The sequence below is a fragment of the Psammomys obesus genome, unplaced genomic scaffold (genome assembly GCF_907164565.1).
Source record: "Psammomys obesus unplaced genomic scaffold, mPsaObe1.curated_primary_1811, whole genome shotgun sequence".
NCBI classification, from domain to species: domain Eukaryota; kingdom Metazoa; phylum Chordata; class Mammalia; order Rodentia; family Muridae; genus Psammomys; species Psammomys obesus.
In genome coordinates, this window is record NW_026596088.1 from 1686922 (window position 1) to 1704171 (window position 17250).

A 17250-nucleotide genomic window follows, 5' to 3' on the forward strand; every position below is an offset into this window, starting at 1 on the left:
GAACTTCTTTTCTTCCTCTAGTCAATAAGTAGTTTCTAAGCCCTGGCTAAGCCAGAGTGCATCTGTGGACAGCAAAGATCTCTTAGCATGGGCAGCCCAGGGCTGTGGATCCTCTCTCCCTCACAGCACTCCCTCAAGGTTGTGGGTTCAATTCCCAGTGATATTAGAAGAGGAGTGAACTGTCCGCATCCTGACTCAAGATCTAAATAAGGAGATTAACTAACACCAAGTGCAATTTAAAACTGGTGCAAATGCTAGAAAGGAAATAAAACAAGGATGTGAAGTACCTGGGAGTTCTGGGTAGGCCCTTTCTGAGGAAGTAACATTTGAACGGAGGGCTAAATGATGAAAGGAGCCAGCCAAGTGGAAAAGCAGCATGTACAAAGGCCCTGAGAGACAGGCTCAATTCGTGAGGTGGAGGAATGGCTGGGAAATGTGTAATTTTCTCCCAACATGGGCTGGAGTTGGTTTTAGCTGGTTCTTAGAAGGGGGAAACACTGCCGGGCACTGCCCACTATTAAAAGCATCTGCTTCCCAAGTCTCATTCGCCCTCCCTGGCCCCTCAGCTCAATCAAGGGAAGTGAGGGCCCGCCACCTGTGGTGTCCCCTGAGGTTTGCTTGGGGCAAACAGGAAGTCACAGCCCAGTAGAGATAGGCTTGGGACTCAACTGAGAAAGCAAGTCTCTTGGGTCTCTAGTCTTTCCTTTGAGTGCTGTCATCAGCGAAAGGCACTCTCTCTCTCTCTCTCTTTCACACACACACACACCACACTTTTTTTTTTTTTCTTGTGCTGGAACTCCGGGACTTCCAGTAAGTGTTCACCAGTGGGCTATATTACATACCAAGCTCACAATTCTCTTTTTTTTTTTGAGGGGGATTGAGGCAGAGTCTCACTATACAGCCCTGGCTGGCCTGAAACTCACAGACGTTTGCCTGCAGCTGCCTCCCTGTTGCTGGGATCAAAGGTGTGCGCCACTATATCTGTTTTGGCTTTTGTTTTTTTGAGGTAGGGTCTTGCTTTGTAGCCCAGGCTGGAATGAAACCCAGTTTGTGTGTGTGTGTGTGTGTGTGTGTGTGTGTGTGTGTGTGAGAGAGAGAGAGAGAGAGAGAGAGAGACAGAGACAGAGATCTAGGGCCTTGTATATACTTCATCACTGAAATATATCCTTGACTTTTTGTTTGTTTGTTTTTGTTTTTTTGAGACAGCGTTTCCCTGTGTACCCCTGGCTCTCCTGAACTCATTTTGCAGATCAGGCTGGTCTTGAACTCACAGAGATCCACCTGCCTCTGCCTCCCGAGTGCTGGGATTAAAGGCGTGCGCCACAATGCCTGGCTTGTCCTGGACTTTCGTTTTGTTTTGTTTTTAAAGACAGGGTTTCTCTGTGTAGCCTTGACTGTCCTGGACTTAATTTGTAGACCAGGCTGGCCTCAGACACACAGAAATCTGCCTGCCTCTGCCTCCCGAATGCTGGGACTACAGGCTTGTCCTCAGTCTTTTAAAAATTTGTGGGTTTTTTCGTTTTTTGTTTTTTGTTTTTTTTTTTAATTTTCAGAGAGGGACTCCCTAAGAACTTTTGATTTGCTTTGAGCTCACTCTGTAGACCAAGCTGGCCTTGACCTTTGTTATCCTCTCAAGTAGCTGAAATTATAGGCCTGGATCACTAGATCCTATATAAAATCTTAATTCTATCCCTACATGATAGAGAAAAATATGGGAGTCAGGCATATGCCTTTAATCCCACCACTTGGGAAACAGAAGTATGAAGTAGAGTCAGAGCCTGGCTTTCTGAAGAAGGGAAGGGAAAGGAGTCTCTAAATCTGTATCCGCTCATTTGACAAATATTTACCAGGTACCATTATGTGGAAAGCACCGTGTGTCCAGTGGTGAAAATGGTAACCTTGCCGGTGGGACTGCCATGCTGAACCACACATAAGGTCATTTATTTGGGCTAAGTGCACGGTGACAGGGAGGGGACTGTGGTAGATTTGGAAGAGTGCCTGCAAAAGGAAGCCTAAGGTGTGACCACCCCTTTCCTCTATAGGGAGACTGCTACCACCCCAGCAGACACCCATGGTTCATTGACCACCAGGCTCCGGCTTGCCCCAGCATCCTCTGCGCGGCCACACAGCAGCTGGGTGCCCCGGGGAGCCTGGCTACCATGCCATCTCTTCTCTGCTTCTCCTCCCTCCTCTTCCTTACCTTCGTAGGAGGCACACCCCCGGAGGAGCCGATCCAGGTGGAGATAGTAGGTATGTCTGAATGTCTGAGGGGAAGAAGCTAGGCTTGGAAGCCTGGGTTCTGGTTTGAGTAACTGGCCTTATTTTGAGCCTCCATTTTCTTATTTGTAAACCTCTGAGAGGGTTTCGGAAGGGTCAGAAAGGCCCTCAAGGCTTCCCATATGGTGGACTTCTGGGGACCTTTGGTTATGAAGAGGGAATTGGGACTGGGGCTACCGTCTTCCTCTCCCCACAGAGGGAGAGAATGTTAATCTGCCGTGCCTCCCGAACTCCTCGTCTGTCTCTTCCGAGAAGCTGACCTGGTATCGAGGGAACCAGTCAACACCCTTCTTGGAGCTGAGCGTGGGGTCTCCAGGCCTGGGGTTGTATGTGGGGCCCTTGGACATCATGCTAGTGATTACCAATGTCTCAGACCATATGGGGGGCTTCTACCTGTGCCAGAAGAATCCCCCTTTCAAGGGCACCTGGCAGCCTGCCTGGACAGTGAACGTGAAGGACAGTGGTGAGTGCCCGGCAGAGCTGGGTGGTGGGGGTTGGTTGGAAAGAGGGACTCTCCATTGACAGAGGAAGTTCTTTGGTCTGGTGGGGCTACAGCGGCTGAAGAGGATGGAGTTAGCTCTAGATAGCTGGCCCCTATGGCTTGGTAACTGCTCTGAGCTACCCTGTGCGTCTGTCTCACACTTCCGTCGGTCCTAGTTGCTTTCTCCCTGAATTCCTGGCTCTGCTGCTTTTCTAGGTCTCTGTATCTCCGCCTCATGATCTGTGTCTCACGTGGGGTCTCTTCCCAGGGGAGCTGTTCCGGTGGAATGCTTCAGACTTAGAGGACCTGGACTGTAGCTTGGGGAACAAGTCCTCAGGGAGTCATAGACCTGCTTCTGGTTCTCAGCTGTATGTGTGGGCTAAAGACCATCCTGAGGGTAGGGGCAAAGTGCCTGAATGTGCACGGAAGGTCAGTCTGAATCAGAGTCTAATCAACCAAGGTAAGGGACAGTGCTATGGGATGCTGGGAAGGGGGCCCAAAGATAGGGGTGGAGGTGGGAGCTGGAGGGTTGGGGAGACCCCGTGGATTGTATTTTCCTTACCTCTTCTTTCCCTGCTTTAGATCTCAGTACGGCCCCTGGCTCCACACTTTGGCTGTCCTGTGGGATACCGCCCGTCCCAGTGGCTGGAGGCTCTATCTCCTGGAACCATGTGCATCCCAAGAAGTCTAACATTTCATTACCGAGCCTGAGCCTTGGGGGAGAGCACCCAGTCAGGGAGATGTGGGTTTGGGGGCCTCTTCTGTCATTTCCCCAGGCCACAGCTTTAGATGAAGGTACCTATTATTGTCGCCAAAGAGGCCTGACCAAGGAGTGGCATGTGAAGGTCATTGCAAGGTCAGGTAGGGTTTCTCTCAATTCTGGAAATCTGTGTGGTGCTACTGGGAGAACTGGAAGGGTTAGGGGTGTGGTTCTGTGGTAGAGTGTGTGCTAAGGCTAAGCATGTAGAGGCTCTGGTTTCCACCCTTAGCACTGTGTGTGTGTATGTATGTACAGACAGACAGACAAGTAGAAAGACAGACAGAGAGACTAGGCCTGGTGGTGCACAACTGTAACCCTAGAACTTGCAAGGCTAAGGCAATGAGTACAAGTTCCAAGCCAGCCTTCAAACTGCCACCAGGATCAGCTTCATGCCTCATCCAAACTCCAATTTGTAAACCGAATACTAACTCCAACTCCTTGCTCGTTGCTTCTGAAAACTAGTCTTTTTGGGTCTCCTCCCGTGAGCTTTGGTAGCTTTTCCCTCCCCAGTCTCTCACTGTTGGAGCCCAGGGCCTTGTACTCACTCCTATTTATACCCTCTTCTCATTTGCTATCTTTTACTCCCATGGCTCCTAGGTTACCTTTGTACCTACCCTGGGCTCTTTACTCCCCATATCCAGCCATCTCCTAGAATTGGCATTTGATAGCCCATGGATATCTCAGGCTCAGTACAGAAAGTCAAACTCAACATGTTTCTCATATACACTCTTCTGGCTTTGCACAAACGGAGCACCCAGAAGGACATATGTGGATCCACTTGCCCGAGTCAGGAGCCTGACTTTCTTCTTTTTCCTCACTCCATCCATCAAACTGGTCACAGTGTCCTGCTAGGATGTCTCCTTAATACAATCCTACCATGCTATCCTGACCATGACCTTTTAACGCCACCTCAACGTCCACTCCAGACTTGGTCACCCGTGGGATACGCTGGATCCCAGCTCTAACTTGGTAGACTCACCTGTGTCCTGCATTTTAACCACGGGTGTCCTTAACAGCGGCATTAACCTTCCCCCAATCCTCACATTGCTTGGATAAAGCTCATGGTCTGTGTGTGCTTTGTTAGTGCCTTGTACTCTGTGCCAGGCCCGGTGGCACAGTCCTTTGTCCTCCTGGGAACAACAGTTCTTCCTCGGTGGAAGAGACAAGAGCCTTCTGCAGAGATTAAGACCTTAAGTCTGTGTCTTGCTCTGGTCTCTTGGCCATACCTCCCTTGGGTTGGGGAGCGAAAGGTATTGTGGGGTCCTTGCCTCATAATAGCACCTTCCTCATAGCAGTGTGGCTCTGGATGTTGGAGACTGGTGGATGGATGGTCCCAGTTGTGGCTTTAGTATATCTCATCTTCTGTCTGGCTCCTCTGGTGGCTTTTCTCTATATTCAAAGAGGTGAGTCATGTCCCTGAGTTTGCCCAAATTCTACCCCATCTTTCTCAGAATAAGCCTGCCCTGGCCAATCTGACATGTCCCACAGCCCCACCCTTCCTTCTTTAATGCCTCTCAAGCCTGCCAGGACCCCTGGTATTGTAAAGCCATCTCCTCTCTTGACCCACGTGACCTTCCCTGTGTCCCCCAAATTCCCCTCCTGCCAGGCAATCCCTCCCCTGATTGATCCTTTTAAATCTCACCAGCCCTTAACCTGAAGAGGAAAAGAAAGCGCATGACTGATCCTGCCAGGAGGTGAAGTAGCAAGGGCCCTTTGCCACAAGCTTTACTCTCTTCTGTCCCGAGGGCCTCCGTGCCATCTCTGTTGGCTGAAATACTGCCCAAGTTCAGAGGCTACCTTCAAAATGACCTTCCTTGGCAAGGTCCCAAACTCATCGGGAGGGCACCCCTCCACAGTTAACCTCCAGAACAGACTGGAACTGAGAATCCCGACAGGATTTAGCTTCAGGGTGCAACGACCTTCTCTTCCTCCAGATTCTTCAAAGTGACGCCTCCCTCAGGAAATGGGACCCAGAACCAGTATGGGAATGTGCTCTCCCTTCCTACATCCACCTCTGGACAGGGTGAGGAATCATACCCCTCAAGGGGCCTTCAACCCAGACCCTTCCCTCCAGTGCTGGCCAGTTATGCATTGTCCTCATTTCTTCAGTCTCCTGAGAGTGGAGCCCAGTGCTGAGTCCCATCAGATCAGCCAAGTCCAGCCCCCGGTCCTTGATCAGAGCACAACCTTGTCCTAGAACTGGAGGCCAAGGCCCAGATTTGGGCCCCCTCCCCAAGGTTCAAGGCCAGTTACCCAGGCACACAGTGGCTCCCTGCAGAGCCTAAAGCGTTGTCTCCTTCCCGCCCTGTCTCTGATGACCCTCTTAAAACGCTCTTTTCACCAGCTCAGGCTCAGCGTTGGGCTGCTGGCCAGGGGAGCGGCCCTGGGTCCTATGGAAATCCACGCATTGAAGTCCAGGACACTGGAGCCCAGAGTCATGAAACAGGTCGAATTGAAGGGTTGTTCCTCACTTTGAGAGTGTTGGAACAGCTTGTGGTAGGATTAGAGGGCCGGGGGTGAGGAGGAGGAGAGAGGTCACTCAGTTCCCCACCCTGGTCCCATACTCAGGGCTGGAAGAAGAAGGGGAGGCCTATGAAGAGCCGGACAGTGAGGGGGGCTCCGAGCTCTACGAGAATGATTCCAACCTTGAGCAGGACCAGCTTTCCCAGGGTGAGGCCCCACTCCCCCTGGTCCCAGCACTCCCCCAGCTGTGGGCTGTGGACCTGTGTGAGAGATGCCTCTCTTTCTCCACCAGATGGCTACGAGGACCCTGAGGATGAACCCGTAGGTCCAGAGGAAGAAGATTCCTTCTCCAGTGGTAATGTGGGGTCCTCGTGGGGCTGGTGGCCAGGAAAGCCTGCTTGGCGCTGCAGAGCTCCTACCATGAGGGAGCAGCTCCTGAGCTCTCTCTTCCACAGCCCAGTCTTATGAAAATGCAGATGAGGAGCTGGTCCAACCAGCTGGCAGGACAATGGGTGTGTATGCGTGTGTATGGCTGTGGGCGGTCATTCTTGGAAGAGGCTGGGGACCTGGGGAAGAAGTGACATCTCTCTTCTTGTTCCAGACTTCCTGAGCCCCCAGGGGTCTGCGTGGGACCCTAGCCGGGAAGCATCCTCACTTGGTGAGGGGTGCCTAGCATCACTCTTCTTTGGTCAATTTCGGCTGATATAATTCTATCTCTGATCCAAGCTTACCCTTGTTCTTAGATTTGATTCCTAATTCCAACTCTGCCCCCCCCCCCAGTCCTGTTTTCCCAGTGTTTCTACCATCTGTAACCTTGAACACCAATATTGACGCATATGGGCCTGACATAGTTGTTCATGCCTAGAATGCCAGCTTGTGTGAGGCTAAGGGAGGAAGCTAAGGCCATGGGCTTGAGGTTAGCCTGGGGTGCTTAGTGAATTCCAGGCCAGCCTAGGCTGAAGCCTTGTAACAAAAATGAAACAAACGAACAAACAAAAATACTCAACCAACAAACAAAAACATTGAACCCAATGTATTTCCACCTGGAGTTTGACCTCGATCTCACCCCAGTCTAATGCAGACTTAACCTTGTCTCCAGCTGTCTGTATAATACCTTATGACCTTGACTTTGACTCCTCCCAATTCTGTTCTTCACCCTTCCTTTTGCCTTGGCCATCTTACAACTGAGTAGGATCTTGACGCTGAGCAAATCATTCCTAGCTTGACACAGGCAGTGTCTGCTTCTTCTTGCCTCGCTCCCCTCCTGTGGCAGGCAGTGCTTCCCTTCCCCAAGCCCCAGCAGGGTTTCTGGGTCTCTCATTTTGCATCCTCTGCCTAAACAGGGTCCCAGTCCTATGAGGATATGAGAGGGATCCTATATGCAGCTCCTCAGCTCCGATCAATTCGCTCAGGTCCCAGTCACGAGGAAGGTGGGTGCTCTTGCACTGTTCCGAGCTGTCCTCCGGACACCCCCTCCTCCAAAGCTTCCTTCCCATCCTATTTAGACTTTTCCTTTTCTCTTATCCAGATGCAGACTCCTATGAGAACATGGATAAGTCTGATGATCTAGAACCAGCATGGGGAGGAGAGGGCCACATGGAGACTTGGGGTACCAGGTGACTCCCAAGTGACTAGGTGAGCTGGGCGCTGCCCCTGGGAGAGGGGAGGGAGAGGGAGATAAACAAGGATGGTAGGGCAGCGATGGCTCCTGGGAAGACAAAGGGAAAGGGCTTCCAGGGCCTGCTGGATGGGGCTTAGACTCCTTCCCATCCTGGTTTGTGTGTTTTTTTTTTTTTTTCTACATAGCCTGGGCTTCCTCAGGCCCCAAGAACCACATCTGACTCAAATCTGGAGATCCCAGACGGATGGTGTCAGTCACTGAAATGACCCTGTTTAGGATGTGTATATGTGAACACAAACATGTGTTCACATGTGTGTTTGTGGACACACACACATGTGCACAAGTGAAGCTCCCTTCCCACCCTTTTGCTTTTCCCAAATAAACTCAGTGAGCCACTCCATTTCTCTGAAGCATGCCCTTGTGTGGAAGGGGAAGGAGAGATGGGGTTGGATCCAGTCCCGAATCACCCAGAGGAAGGAGAGCCGCAGTCTGATTACAGCCTGGCCCTAGCTTCCCCATGGCCTGGCATTTAGCCAGCTAACATCCAATGATGGGATACGTCCATCCACTATCCTGTGGAGTCCCACGAGGGAGAGACAGTGACAGGGATTTACTGTCTTCTCTAGTCTAAGTGTTAACGTCTATGAGCCATGTCATTTGCACAGTAAGGTCACAGCTTCTTGAGTATGCCAGTACTTATCAAAGTAAATGTATGTGTAGAACTGAAATGTGCGTATATGTGAGTTTTTGAGACGGAGTTTTGATATGTACCTCAGTTAGGGTTCCTACGGCTCTGATAAACCGTCATGACCAAAAGCAACTTGGGAGGAGAGGGTTTCTTTCACCCCACAGCCTGTACGGAGTCCATCGTCAGGGAAGTCAGGGCAGGATCTGGAGGCGGGAACTGATGTACAAGCCGTGGAGGAGTGTTGCTTACGGTCTTCCTCTCCGGGACTCGCTCAGCTTGTTTTCTTTACCGTCAGAATCTCCCGCCCAGGGGTGGCACAGCTGATGGTGGGGCTGGGCCTCTCACAGTCATCAATCAAGAAAACGTTCCACAGACCAACCTGATGGACACGTCTTCTCAACTGAGAATCCCCCTTCCCAAGTGACTCTCCGTGTCAACTTGACAAAAAAAAAACCCATGTGTCCATCTCGGCCTTAAAATGACAGGATCAAGTGATGCCCCCTGACTCACGAATGTTGGAACTACAAATTGAATGCTATGGTGTTTGTCCTTTTTTTTTTTTTTTTTTTTTTTTTTTTTTTAATTGGTACTTGGACCCCACACATGCTACGGAGAACTTCCTGAAATATATGTTTGCTTTTCATTTGTACTTCCTGGCGCTGGGTGTCTGGAACTCGTAGCCTCTCTGCAGTGATGTGTATGTGAGAGCTCACATGTCACGCCAGTAAGTTGCCTGGTGGTTGGCAGCACTGAGGCAGCTCTAGGGATGGGGATGGTCACCAGAGAGGTCGGGTAGGATGAGAGGTTGGGAATTTCAGCCTGTCCAGCCTCCAGAAAGGGGAGGGCAACTGAAAGGTCAACAGGTGGCCACTGAAGTAGTCAATCATGCCTGTATATAAATCTGGAGGGACGAATCGAGAGGAGCATAGATTCCAGGCCAGCTTGGACTTTGGAGACAAAAGCAGGAAAGAGAGGACAGGCTTGCAGAACTCCTGGATGGCTGAGCGTGTGGAAGCTTTCAAAAATGAATTGAGCCTGGGAAGAGGCTTTGCGGAAACCCTGCTTTGTATCAGTTTCTCAAAAGCCTGGGCGTGATGAGCTATGGGGAGATAGTCTTAGGATTTACCAGGTTGAGGCAGGGAGCTGGGGCAGGGGGTTAAGGCCATCTGGTAGAACAGCCTCGGGTCTGCAGCAGGGCCGGCCTTGGGACTGCTGCCCTCATCTAGTGGCTTCTAATTTCTCCGAGCAGACATTGTCGTACTCAGCTAGATCAAAGGTGTACCAGAAAAATTAATCACTTGTTGGTGGGGGCGAATCCCCATACCTTTTTGGGATCATACAGGTCTGTGTTGATTGTAGCTTAGTGAGAGTGTAGGAGGAGAAGGATTTGAATATATTTGCCCCGTTATTTGTCGGATTATGTTTATTGACTCATATTCTCTTCACAACAATCTCTCTAAGCATACTGATACTATGACAGCTTCATGGACGAAGAGACTGAGGCGGGCAGAGAAGATAGAGAACAGGCCAAGACTTGTCTAGTTCTTAGGTGGTGGGGCCATTCATTCTCTGTTCACATTTAACCCTGATGTTCTTCTTTCTGGTTCTTTATCTGTGTTCTGTGTGGTGCTGGAGGTTACGTGTTGGGCTCTGGGTACATTTGGCCTGTGCTCTATCTATAGCTCAGGCTTTTCCCTTCTGACACAATACCATAGAAGGGGAACTAACCACCAGAGAAGCCAATCAGACACACAGGGCTCGCACCAACGCAGCTCAAATCTGAGCGTGTGGTCGTCCCGTCTCTCCACTTGATGTAAATGGAGCCTCGTCTTTACACAAACCACAACCGCAAAGGCTTTCAGAGCAAAGTCTTCAGCCCCGGAAACTGTCATGGGCAAGCTCCATGCCATCTGTGAGATGGCATTGGTCACTGATGTCTTCCTTTGGTCTTGTTCTCCCTGTCACCACTGTTCCCAGCTCCAGTGACCTTCTGGAACTCAAACTGGCATCTGAAACCTAGTCTTTTTTTTTTTTTCTTTAAAAAAGGGTAAAGATTTTTATCATCTTACATGTATGAGTGTTTTGCCTGCATGTAGGTCTGTGCACCACACGCCAGCCTGGTGCCTGAGGAGGCCAGAAGAAGATGTTGGAAACCCCGGGACTGGAGTCTCAGGTGGTTATGAGCTGCCACATGGCTGTTGGGAATTGAACCTGGGCTCTTTAGAAGAGCAGCCAGAGCTCCTAACCACTGTGTCATCTTTCCAGTCTCTGAGACCAGTCTTTCTTACGAAAGAAATTTCAAAGCTCTCTGTGAAGCTGACTACATTAAAAACAAACTCTTTTCAGTGTTCTCTTTTATATGCATTTTTGTGTGTGAGTGTTTGCCTGCATATATGTGCACCGTGTATGTCCCTGAGGCCCACAGAGGTCAGAAGAGGACATCAGATGCCCTGGAACTGGGGTTTCAGATGGTTGTGAGTCTTTTTGTGGGTTCTGGGAACAGAACCCAGGTCCTCGGTAAGAGCTATAAGTATTTTTAACTGCTGAGTGATTTCTCCAGTTTACTAGTAATTTCTCCAAATTACTAGAAATTGTAATTTATCTTTTTTTTTTTTTTTTTTTTTTTTGAAACAGGTTCTCATGTATACTAGTCTGGCTTCCTATAGCCAGACTGTCTCTATAGCCTAGGATGACCTTGAGCCTCTGATCTTCCTGCTGTTACCTCCTGAGTTGTGGGATTAGAGGTGTGTGCGGCACCTGGTTACCTGGTGCTGGGTGCGGGGGGGATCAGGGCCTCCTCTGTGTTAGCAAACACTGTGAGCTGAGCCTCTTCCTGCATGGTGGCTTTTACCCTCATGTCAAATGCCAGGGCTCTGGGAAGAATTTTTCTCCATTGTCTGTGTCCAGGAAAGAGGCAGTTCTTTCTCAGCCTTGACCTCTGTCCCCAGGCAGACATTCAAACTTCAGCCCTAGGGACTTCCGCAGTCCTTGTGAGCTGCTTGACCACACATTCATTCACCAAATAGGTGGCTTTGATTTCCTCTTAAAAACAGATTTTTTTTTATTTTATGTGCATTGGTGTTTTGTCTGCACGTGTGTCTGTGTGAGGGTGTCAGATCTTGGAGGCGCAGACAGTTGTGAGCTGCCATGTGGGTGCTGGGAATTGAACCGGGGTCATCTGGAAGAGAGGTCAGGGCAGAGTCATCTCTTCAGCCCCCAGCAGCTTTGATTTTCTTATTTCTGGCATCATGAAGATTCTGCTTACTTTTGAGATCAGTTATTTGGGGGGAAAAATTGGCTGGGGGTGTGACTTAGTGTTCTAGTACACGTTTAGCATGGGTGAAACTTGGGGTTCCATTCCCAGACTTCAAGATCAGTGAAGAGAATGTTAAATTGGCATAATGTATGCACGTTTAAGGGTACAAGTCTCCAAAATTCCCTTAGGCTTCCATCTTGAATAGAAGTCCCTTGGCCTATGTTGATAGGCGTGAGTGGCCTGTGCAGCCCCCCGGGTCCAGGCTGATGTTCGTGGCCCCTGTTACCACTGAAGGTCATGCAGGTGTAAGCATGTCCCCGTCTGTGCTGCTACCTGAGGCCACGTTGATGTCCCTGGGATGGGCTGTTGCCAGGGACCATATCGGTTTCCTCGACCCATGTTACCCCGGAAGCCATTTTGATGTCCTTGGCCTGTGCTGCCACCAAAGGCTCTACGGGTGCCTGCGGCCTGTGTTGCAGCAGAGGGTCATGCCGACACCAGGGACCATGCTGAGGTCTGTGGCACCTGCCGACACTGGAGACCATGTGGATGTCCGTGGTCCGTGCCGTCACCAGAAACCACGCGTGAGTCCACAATATGTGCTCCTGCTGACTGTAAAGGGCGAGGAGGCTACTTTTGCTGTACCATGGATGACTGCAGCTGAGAAGCAGGGCCACAGACGCCTTTGCTGATAACCCCTACCACAACCCCCCCCCCCCAAAAAAAAAAAAAAAAAGTAACAGCGCAGACAGGAAACCATCGAAGAGAACGCTTAAAATTATGCTAAGGATGCTGAGGTGTAGCTCTCCACCGCTGATGGCTTCTGGTGGGGGTGTGGGGTGGGAAAGACTGCGTTTTCTTTAAGGGGCTGGAAGTTTGACCGTGCTCCAGTGAGGATAGGGGTGGCACAGGGTAGAGTCGTGGTTTTTTTCCTTTTGCTTTCTTTGGAGTGGGGGCAGGTCACAAAGAGTGGGGGGCAGACTCCTGTTTTCTCTGTAGCCCAGGATAATATGTAAACTTTAATCATTAGTCCCTACCACTTTTTTTTTTTTAAGGTTTCTTTTGTTGTTGTTTGAAACCGGCTCCCTCTATGTAGCCTTGACTGTCCTGGAACTCACTATGTAGACCAGGCTGTCCTTGAACTCATAGAGATCTGCTTGCCTCTGTCTCCTGTGTGCAGAATTGAAAAGCATGCTCTACCCAACTTGGGACCCACCACTTTTTTGGTATGACTGTCACGTGCATGCACATAAATAAAACGATTTTTTTCCTTGTGAATTCGTCAGCTTTCTAGAGATCTTATTTATCAAACTCTCAGAATAGAGGAACATTTTTTCCCTTATAAAAAAAGTTTTATTTATTTTTGTTTTAAGTGTATTGGTGTTTTACCTGCATGTTTATCAGTGCCTGTGGAGGCCAGAAGAGAGCTTCAGATCCCCTGGAATTGAAGCTGCAGATGTACAGATGAGCCTCCATATGGCTGCTGGGAACTCAACCCAGGTCCTCTGCAAGAACCCTCTGAATGACTTGTGGTAAGTAGAGGCGAGCCATGTGAGATCCCGAAGGAATGCTTTTGTTTCACATCTCATGTTTACTTTGTTTTCTGTCTTTCCTACCCCATTTCCTTCATTCCCTTCCTCCTCTGCCACCTCCATTTTGACATAGTCTTGCTGTTTAGCCTAGGTTGGTCTTGAACTCATGATCCTTCTGCCTCAGCCTCCCTTGTGCTGGGAGCGTGTGCCACTGATTAGCCTTACGGTTGACAATCCTAATGTGCGTTTCTTTTACAGAGGTAAGTTTCTTCTATGGGGGATGGTTTTTCAGAGCTACATCTGCATTTTTCTAAACTGTCACCGCAAAACATGTCACAGAGGTACACTCAGCTGCCAGGTGGCACGTTTTGGTCTGTACGGGGGCATTTAGTCTAGCTTGGCTGCTGAGTTGAGCTGGAAGACCTTGCCTTTCTTTGTTAGACCCCAGGAAAATAGCCCCTCCTGCTGGTGGCTGTGTGTCTTTGATCCTGGCCAGGGCTGAGTCAATTGGAGCATTGGCTGCTTTTGAGTTGGGGAGGGCTTGTCACTGCCGTGGGGTGGATAGAGCTTCTATCCGTTATCTGGGATATAAGGTAGATTTATAGAAAATTCAACCATAGAAAGTACAAGTCAGGAGATGTCCATTACAAACTCTTGATGGTTTTCTAAATTTTCTAGAAGATATTAACTGGCTACGGCCCACAATTGGATTAATTACTCAAGAGCTAAGTAATTTATTTCAGACTTCCCAAAATGATAAGAACTTAAACAGTCCAAAAACCATTATCAGCTGAGGCTGATTAAAAAAAAAAAAATGCTCTGGGGTTGGAGAGATGGCTCAGAGGTTGAGAGCACTGGCTGTTCTTCCAAAGGTTCTGAGTTCAGTTCCCAGCAACCAGATGGTGGCTCACAACCACCTATAGTGAGATCTGGTGTGCAGCAGAATGCTGTATAAATAATTAATACATCTTTACAAACAAAACAAATCGGCTATGGAGTCAGGCATGGAGGCTCATGCCTTTAATCCCAGCACTCAGGAGGCAGAGACAGGTGGATCTCTGTGAGTTTGGGGCCAACCTGGTCTAAAAAGCGAGTCCAGGACAGCCAGGGATACACAGAAAAAAAAAAATTGGTTGTGATAGAAAAGAAATGACAGAATGCATGTGTGTATCACTTGGCTCCAAAGCTTGGTTACATTTTAGTTATTTTGCCTTCTACTCATTCTCCCACAGAAGTTCTTATACAGAGAAAAGATAGTATCTTAGAATGGATATTTTCAGCACACAAACAGAACAGAAATTTAAAACCTATATAAAAAAGTTTTCTGAACTGATTCTGAAAGGAAAAATGAAACTTCGTCAATTATCAGGAATAGACCCGGCAGAAATTATTGTATCTTTTACAATAACTTACAACAATGCTGAAATTGCCTCATTATGGGCAGGAAATAAACACTGACAAAGAACTTGTAATAATTCTTTGAGAGAAATCAACAACAAATTTCCTCCCCCCACCCCAAAGAGACTTCAGCTTATAAAAAGAATTGGACTCTCTTCATTTAGTAAGAGGGACATCGATTTCTGGAGCTCCTACATTCTATACTGATGCAAATAAGTCAGGAAAGGCATCTTATAAGTCAGGAAAAATAAGTAAAGTGGCTCAGAGCGCTTATGATTCAATTAAAAACTCAGTTGTATGCCATTCTTATGCTATATTAGATTTTCCTGAATCTCTTTAATATAATTGTTGATTCTCAATAGGCAGAAAGGTTTGTTTGACGTATAAAAGTTGTGAAACAGTCTAGATGATTCAAAATTAACTTCATTATTCATTCAACTACAATAAGCAATTAGAAATAGAAATCATCTATTGTGCATAACACATAACAGGTCTTACACGCGGTTCCCAGATGAGCCAGGCATGGTGGCGAATGCCTATAACCCCAGCACTCAGGGAGGCAGAGGCAGGTAGATCTCTGTGACTTCGAGGCCAGCTTGGTCTACGAAGCAAGTCCAGAACAGCCAAGGCTACACATCTCAAAAAAAAAAAAAAAAAAAAAAAGGACAGACTCGGACACTTTCTGATCCTTGCTGCCTTGGAGAGTGCAGAGCAGGTTATGTTAGTAACTGAATAGCTACTTAAAATAGAAAGGATATTTTTATTGTTTGGTGTTACTAAAACATAGGAGTTTTTTTTTGTTTTGTTTTTTTTTTTTTTTTTTTTTTTTAAGGTTGTAAGTAAATTCGGAGTGTCACTACAGTTCAGATTTGTTGCTTTCTAAATTAAAGAGTTACAATGATTTGGAATTGAGGTGAAATATTTGAATAGGGTGGTGATAACAAATGCCTATGATCTCATATAGGCAGAGACAGGTGGATTGGATATCTATGAATTCTAGACCAACCTGGTCTACACAGAGTAGGACCCCTGCTGATGAGGAAAGGTCTTTTGCAAATGACAATCTGAAATTCAGAATGACACATTTTTTTTCCTTAAAGGTATTATATAGGTTTTTGCTTAACAATAAATAGTAATGTCCTTAATGATCTAAAAGATTAAATACATATCAATCCTAAATTTATATAAAGAGAAAGGGAAATATAGGCATATTTATCCACATACTAAGGTTATTTAGTTTCACACTTCAAAAAAATTAATTTCAACTTGAAACACGATGCTTTTTCTGTTGCCAAAAAGCATTTTGCTCTAGGAAATATATATTCTTTCAGTCAATGAAAGGACCTGGAGTTAGGGTTGGGACAGGGTTTTGCTTTTATCTTTCCAGGAGAAGAAAAGCATCCAACTAAGGAATCCAGAGACCACTGGACAAGAGAAACACCTATAGAAAAAAAAAGATGGATTATTAAGAGAAGATATCCCAAGAAAAGGATATAAAGTGGTGATATAAAAAAATAATGCTGTTAAGCTTATTGCATGTCAATTATCAGTTTGGCATTACTGAGTACAAATGCCTATTGTCATAGGAGATACATCAAATAAACACATATGTCGTAGGAACGTGACATTGTTTTGAATTGAAGACAAGTGATTAATGCCAATTGCGTTCTAAATGTGATATACCATCATAATAGCCTTCTGGATACACTGACAGATGGTGGTCTGGTGTAAAATGGCATGGACTGGGGACTTGTAACCCCCTGTAACGATTTGGTCATTCAACTCAAATTAATGCCTCCTAATCTCTTGGGCATGGAGCAGAAAAATCAACTGATGAGGCCTGCTTCTCAGGGCACAAAGGACTCCGCCTGGATTATGGTTATGCTAACCACTGGACAAGACTGCCTTAATGCCTCACCTGCTGCTGGGGCCCAGCTTGAGCTGTGGACCTGGAGAGTTGATTGTCCCACGCTACCTAAGACAAGGTGAGGTCAGTCTCTCCCAAATTCCTCCTTCACAGGAGAGTCTTCCAGATTTGCTGGGCCTGGCAGCTGAAGATTGATGCTGCCCTGGAACCTGTATCTCCAATAGAGCCATCCAAATGACCGGAGCCTTAATGGAAAGGCTGTCTAGATACTGGGTATGCCTTTGTAATTTTAATCACTATAGGGGCCATTAGATGAGACTTTAATTTACCCTCCTCAAGTCTCTGATAGGTTTCAGGATCAGTGTAATAGCAGAAACCAAAGCTTCAACAGCCTTCTCAGAAAATATAAAATTTATATATAAAGTCTAAAGATTTTTTTTAAAGATTTATTATATATACAATGCTCTATCTACATGTACACCTGCACTCCAGATGAGGGCACCAGATCTCATTATAGATAGTCGTGAGCCACCATGTGGGTGCTGGGAATTGAACTCAGGACCTCTGACAGAGCAGCCAGTGGTCGTAACCTCTGAGCCATCTCTCCAGCAAAGATTTTTTTTTAATTTTTTTAAGTCTAAAGATTTAAGAAGATGTTTTATAAAGGTATTTTAAAGTTATGAAGGTTAGAGAAAGACGTTTTGAGATTGATAAGTGCAAGTTCTGAAAATTAAAGGAGTTAAATGTCTGAAGGTCTAAGAAAATGCTTTAAGATTGGTAAATGCAAGTTGTAAAGGAAAGCTTCTAAGAAAAGGTATTTTTAAAGTTGGTAAATGAAAGTTATGAAGGTTAGAGGAAGGTGTTTTAAGGTTGAAAAATAAGATTAAAGGAGTCATGAGGAAAATAT

General features: G+C 47.2%; 1 protein-coding gene across 1 annotated transcript; it reads left to right on the plus strand.

Moving 5' to 3' along the window:
* Positions 1-1888: 1888 nt before the first annotated feature.
* Positions 1889-8788, plus strand: Cd19 (CD19 molecule). The gene is made up of 16 exons (XM_055627535.1): positions 1889-1935; positions 2043-2250; positions 2474-2740; positions 3027-3218; positions 3341-3619; positions 4811-4921; positions 5164-5212; positions 5453-5541; positions 5863-5964; positions 6087-6188; positions 6274-6336; positions 6437-6493; positions 6583-6639; positions 7325-7411; positions 7510-7616; positions 8586-8788. Exons 2-15 carry the CDS (start codon positions 2160-2162, stop codon positions 7599-7601), a joined length of 1638 nt encoding a protein of 545 aa, XP_055483510.1. The 5' UTR covers positions 1889-1935; positions 2043-2159; the 3' UTR covers positions 7602-7616; positions 8586-8788.
* The last annotated feature ends 8462 nt before the right edge of the window (positions 8789-17250 follow it).